Source organism: Vicia villosa, linkage group LG4 (assembly GCF_029867415.1).
Source record: "Vicia villosa cultivar HV-30 ecotype Madison, WI linkage group LG4, Vvil1.0, whole genome shotgun sequence".
NCBI lineage: Eukaryota > Viridiplantae > Streptophyta > Magnoliopsida > Fabales > Fabaceae > Vicia > Vicia villosa.
This window is the reverse complement of record NC_081183.1, coordinates 169,152,798-169,159,292: the sequence shown is the minus strand read 5'-3', so window position 1 is coordinate 169,159,292 and position 6,495 is coordinate 169,152,798. Positions and strand designations below refer to the sequence as shown.

The following is a 6,495-nucleotide window of genomic DNA, read 5'->3' as shown; positions in this document are numbered from 1 at the left end:
TGAAATCATGACATGCACATTCAAAATTTCTCATAAATTCTTTTAGACAACTTGATTACCAAGTTAATTCATACAAATATCCACAAGTGTTTTGGAGTAACAAAAAAAAACAACATTTTTGTTGAAAATATATTTATATAACGCATGCTAATAAACTTTATATAAATATAAATATATTTGTGACCGGTCCATAAAGTTTGTCACCGTCATTGATATCTCTTGATTGGTCGTATATATCAAACCGATACAACTCATTATTCCATTGAAATGAACAATAGAATAATGTTCCTTCAAAAAAATTGAGAAATTTTTTATAGGCCTCCCTTCTTTCTTGGCCACCCTTGTTGAAATTTCCTAATTGCCCCTATACTTCGGAAATGCATTTTCGAAGTTAAAAAAAAAAAGACTGATTTCGAAGATGCATTTTTGAAATCACCTTTTTTTTACGTAAAAAACATATTTCGGAAATACATTTCCGAAAATAACATTTCCGAAATGCATTTCCGAAATAATGCGCGTTTTGCTGTTTAAACAAAATAGCCTCCCCCCAAAACACATTTACCCTAAATCACATTTCAATCTCAACTTTTCTAAGATTTTCACCAAACCAACTTACAAGGCTACTTCAAAGGCAATATCTTTAGTTAAGATAGGGAAAGGCATGTGTTTCTCGACACAATCCTCATTCTCACCAATTTTTCCTAAAGGGAGAATTCCTGAAAAGTTGTTGGAAGGTCAATCCCAAGACATTCCTTTTGTTTCGAAATATTCAATCAGAGAAATAATGTTCGATCAAAAATTCCTAATAGCAAAGGGAAGAGAAGGCGATTCTAGTTTCACCCTCCTTCCCAAGAGGAAGAAGCACTATCCTTCATATCATTCTCTATGATGATAAGGCTATCGATCATCGCAACAAAGGTACAATAAATCCTTGAAAAAAAACTGAGGTGAAGAAAAGGTACCTTGAAATGTAAGGTCGAATGCAGGAAAGCAAAAAGAAGGTCGAAAGTCGAAGTTTTGAAACTTTGAATGAGAGACGACAATTACTCCTATAAAAGCGATCTCAGATAAAAGAGGAAAACTAAAAGGAAACAACGGAAACTCAATCTAAAAAGAATGCGAAAAATTTCTCAATATTTCCTCTATCCTTATAAAGGAGAAGACAATCGGGTAGATCAAATTGAAAATAAGAAGCAAGTGCGGATCAACGGTCACATCACTGCAAAAAAAAACAAACTCATTTGCGACGTGATTGTCACGTTTCAACTTTCTCCATGTGAACGTTACGAGCTTTTTATTATTATTTATTTATTTTTACGTAGTATGATTTCCACGTCACAATTTAATTTTTTTTGGAAAAATAAAGTCTGACCACACTTTTTGCCACATGATAATCACGTCACAAAATTACTCGCAAAATAGATTTTTTTTCTTATAGTGGATGTTATTTTTGAAATAATAATGAATATTATATTAAATTTTAGAAAATGTTATTTTTCAATAAAACAACAATTTAAAATGTATGCTATAATAACTTATCCTTTATTTTTCATTATATATATATATATATATATATATATATATATATATATATATATATATATATATATATATATATATATATATATATATATATATATATATATATATATATATATATATATATAGGGAGCATATCAAGTGAGAGCATTTTATAATGAGAAATGAGAGGAACAAATATCAACCATTGGATTCATCAAGAGAGAGAATGTTAATGCATTAATGTGCCTATTAATTTCTCTCTTTTGATGAATCCAATTATTGATATTTGTTCCTCTCATCTCTCACATAGGGAACATATCAAGTGAGAGCATTTTTAAATGAGAGATGCGAGGAATAAATATCAACCTTTAGATTCATCAAGAGAGAGAATGTTAATACATTAATGTGACTATTAATTTCTCTCTCTCTCTCTCTCTCGATGAATCTAAAGGTTGATATTTATTAGGAGTGGCAATAAAATCCATTAAGAGAATATCCATCCAATTCATCCAATAATTTATCCATCCAATCCATCCATTAAACAAAAAGCAAATTTAATAAATTAGTCCAATTCATCCATAAAACTACATGGATGGATTCAATCCATCCATCTCATTTTATAAATCCATTGGATTTTGGTTTATTATTTATTAAATTAACTTTTTACTAAAAAACATGAAAAATCTAAAATTAAACAATTCCTTAACATTTTTGTTTCTCACAATATTCACAGCCATTTGTTTTTCTTTCCTGTATGATAATGTTAAAAAAATGAACGGATCAGGACATAAATATTCAACAATTTAATTTTTTTTATTTACATACTATAGTATACTACGGTACCATGTAGATTTAATTTAATATGCATAGGATGGTTTGTTTTCTCCTAAACAAAATTAATGATGCTGATACTTAAATAACTTTGTCTATATTAGTATTAACATTAAAATTGCTTAATTGTTACGCATTGAATTTATTTAATTAAACATTCACGTTAAATTTGTTTAACTGGTATATGCATTGAATTTTAATTTTCTTTTCAATAGAATAGTTTATGGAGAAGTAACGAACTGGTATATGCATTGAATTTTAATTTTTTTTTCAATAGAATAGTTTATGGAGAAGTTAGTTGGTTAAAATTAGAAAGTTAATTAAAAAGTAAAGTTAATTAAGACGTTGGTTGATTAGAATTAGATACAGATATAAATATTTATAATTTAAAAATTTTAAAAAAAGTTTCATAAAAAAATTGTTTTCGTAAAATTAACTGAAATTTTTTTTAAAAAATATTGATGTTAATTTTACGTATGGATGAATATCCTTCCATTAGAAATATTTAATGGATGGATTGGATGGATTATATCCCTTGGTGGATGGATTGGATTGGATTTTTCAAAAGAAAGTTTAGTGGATTGTTAATGGATTAATGGATTGTTTTGATCCATCCATTAACAATCCAGTCCAAATCCATCCATTTTGCCATCCTAATATTTATTCTTATCACCCTCTCATATAAAAATGCTCTCACTTGATATGCTCCCTATATATATATATATATATATATATATATATATATATATATATATATATATATATATATATATATATATATATATATATATATATATATATATATATATATATATCTACTATCTAGCAATCAAAACAATAGTCCTGCACAATTACATTATTGCCCTTCCTTTTTAACTAATTTTCTACTCAAGGGTTAGTTTGGTCATTTCATAAACCAACTATTTTTCTACACTTCCCACATATCCTCACCTTTTCCTTTTCTTCTTTTCATTCAAATTTCAAATTTCCCCCCACATTTCTTTTTCTTACACTTACTTTCTTACATTTCAACTTTCTTATTCATATTTATTTTCTTATTTTTCTTACACTACTCTTATTCTATCTCACTTCTCTCTCCACATTTATTTTTCATTTCATTTCTACTTACTTTTCTCTCTCTTTATCTCTTGCATTTTTCTCTCCAATATTTTCACTTTTATTTTAATTTTTTCGCTCACAATTTTAATAAATTGAATTAACATAATTATTAAAAAAATTATTTTCAAATGTCAAAATGATTCATAATTATTAAAAAAATTATTTTCACATGTCTAAATTTCTACTTTCTCACGGATCACTATGAACAAAATACATATTTTGTTTTAGTTGACATTATACTTATTTGAGACACAAAATTCTTATTTTCAAATGTCAAAATTTTCTATTTTTCTCACGGGGCACTATCAATAAAATAATCATTTTATTTTAATTAATAATTATCTTTATTTGAGACACAAAATTTTTATTTTCAAATATTCAAATTAAATTTAAATTATTATTATTCATTTTATAATTAAATAACTCATTTCAAATTTAGATGTATATTTAAATAAAATCTATATCGTATTAAATAAATTTGTAACAGGACACGATCAGTTAAATTTACGCAAATTTGGTTTTGATAAATATTGCTTTCAATATGCATTTGAATACAAATTTACTATACAAAATTATTTTAACCTATACAAACTCATGAATATCATTAATTTTTTATACAAATTATTTTTTCGCTCACAATTTTAATAAATTGAATTAACATAATTATTAAAAAAAATTATTTTCAAATGTCAAAATTATTCATAATTATTAAAAAAAATTATTTTCACATGTCAAAATTTCTACTTTTCTCATGGATCACTATGAACAAAATACATATTTTGTTTTAGTTGACATTATACTTATTTGAGACACAAAATTCTTATTTTCAAATGTCAAAATTTTCTATTTTTCTCACGGGGCACTATCAATTAAATAACCATTTTATTTTAATTAACAATTCTTATTTGTAACGGAACACGATTAGTTAAATTCACAAAAAAAATTTTTTGATAAAAATTGCTTTCAATATGCATTTGAATACAAATTAACTATACAAAATTATTTTAACCTATACAAACTCATAAATATCTAATTTTTTATATAATTATACTTATCATTCAATATTCTAAATATCTAAACAAACTATATATATATATATATATATATATATATATATATATATATATATATATATATATATATATATATATATATATATATATATATATATATATATATATATATAATATCAAATAAATGTACCCGTGCGGAAGCACGGGTAGTTTACTAGTATATAGTATAACTTAAGATGCATTGGGCAGTAGTAGTATAACCAACTTCAGCTTAAAAAAAGGAATTATGTAATCTTTCATAACGGTGTTACATATTTAATGAAGCTATTTTGTTGATTATTTTAAGATTTTAATACAATCACAATTACACATAATACTCCACTAGTTAAACAACGTCTAAAATCAACAACTGTAACAAACAATATTATGCTACAAGAGAAAAAACCCCGATATGCTGCACCAAACCCTAAACCCTATTTTTCGTATTTGATTCTCAATCTCAACCGTAAATATAGGAATAGATAATAACTAAAGATTAATAACTAACTCACTAAAAAAACAAACAAGAAAAAAAAACTAAAGATTGATTAAAAGAAATAAAATGTAATATCTTTACATTGCATAAACAATGAATTTGTGTACACAGTAGAGTTATAAACTCATAATATTCTAAATTGATCTAGCAAAACAATAATTATTCGTGACTAGTGGTACTAGCCTCTTTTTCGGCAAACAATCTAATAGTTTGACATCAGATTCGATTTCACTCCATTCCTTTGAGTTGGAAGGCAATGTTGTAACAGTAGAAGAATTCCAGCTTGAATAGTCAGAGTGAGTAATTGGGGAAGCCGATAAAAATGTTGACTCCTTAACCGAAGAAACTGTTTTATCATCTGAGATAAAAGGGTGTTTCAAAAGCATCTCAGCACTCCATCTTTTCAGTGGATCCCTAACTAAACATTTTTTGAGAAAATCTTTTGCTTCTTCTGATATTTCATCTGGAATCAATGGTACTTCTTTTCCAACTATAATTCGATCCAACAACTTGAACATGTCCGGGTTGTAACCCATGTTCCATACGGGTTCTCCGGTAAGAATCTCCAGGACGGTGCAACCGAGAGCCCATATATCTATCGGAGATTCATACACACGGTCCACCATCAGTGATTCCGGTGACATAAACGGTAGAGTCCCTACAAGTTTTTTATCTTTTTCCACTCCCATCTCTTTTGCAAGACCGAAATCTGATATCTTTATGTTTCCGTTCTCGAATACAAGAATGTTTGGTGGTTTCAAGTCGCAGTGAATGAAACCGTTTTCGTGAATATATTTCAGACCTTCAACCACGGATCTTGTGTAGCGACGAGCGAGCTTTTCTGGGAGCTTGCCGCCGTGATTCTTGAGTTGATCATCGAGAGTTCCGCCGCTTGCATATTCTAGGAAAATATTGTAATACTCTTTCCCGTTTTCAAAAGTTTGATCGTGACCAAAACATTTGATAATGTGTCGGCATGATGTTAATCGTTCCAATATATTTTTCTCCTTTTGGAGAGAAAGAGAATCGGAAAGTTCACATGATTTGACGGCAGTAAGAGACGGAATGTTAACGGAAGGTTTAACATGTTTGGCTAAGTGGACGGTAGCGAAGGTTCCACTACCTAGTAAGTCACCACGAACCCAATTCATGGTCGCTGTCTAATTTGGTTTGTGTACTCTTTTTTGAAAAACAAATAAAATTTGAAATAGTGTTTGAAGTGTAATGTGTCTAATTTATATATGGCGATGTTTGTTAAAGGACCCGAAAACTATGCTTCTAACTAGTTATTTAAAATCTTTTATTATTGGATAAAAAATAAAATAAGTAGCCCGGTTTTTCTCACCCACAAACCGATTTTTATTTGAATATAAATAGGATAATAATAAAACAAAAGTAGATATTAAAAATTTAAAATTTCTTTATCTATAATCATAACAAAAAAATTAAATTATAAATTGTCAAAATCAAACTTTT

The 6,495-nt window shown here is 27.3% G+C and overlaps 1 protein-coding gene across 1 annotated transcript; it reads right to left on the bottom strand.

The window, feature by feature from the left end:
* Window positions 1-5,153: 5,153 nt before the first annotated feature.
* On the bottom strand, window positions 5,154-6,170 carry LOC131598289 (mitogen-activated protein kinase kinase kinase 20-like). Its single transcript, XM_058870905.1, has one exon. It carries the CDS (start codon window positions 6,168-6,170, stop codon window positions 5,154-5,156), a length of 1,017 nt encoding a protein of 338 aa, XP_058726888.1.
* Between the last annotated feature and the right edge of the window lie 325 nt (window positions 6,171-6,495).

Excerpts from the sequence above, each read along its gene's own strand:
- LOC131598289 (XM_058870905.1), bottom strand. The coding sequence starts at position 6,170 with ATGAATTGGGTTCGTGGTGACTTACTAGGTAGTGGAACCTTCGCTACC.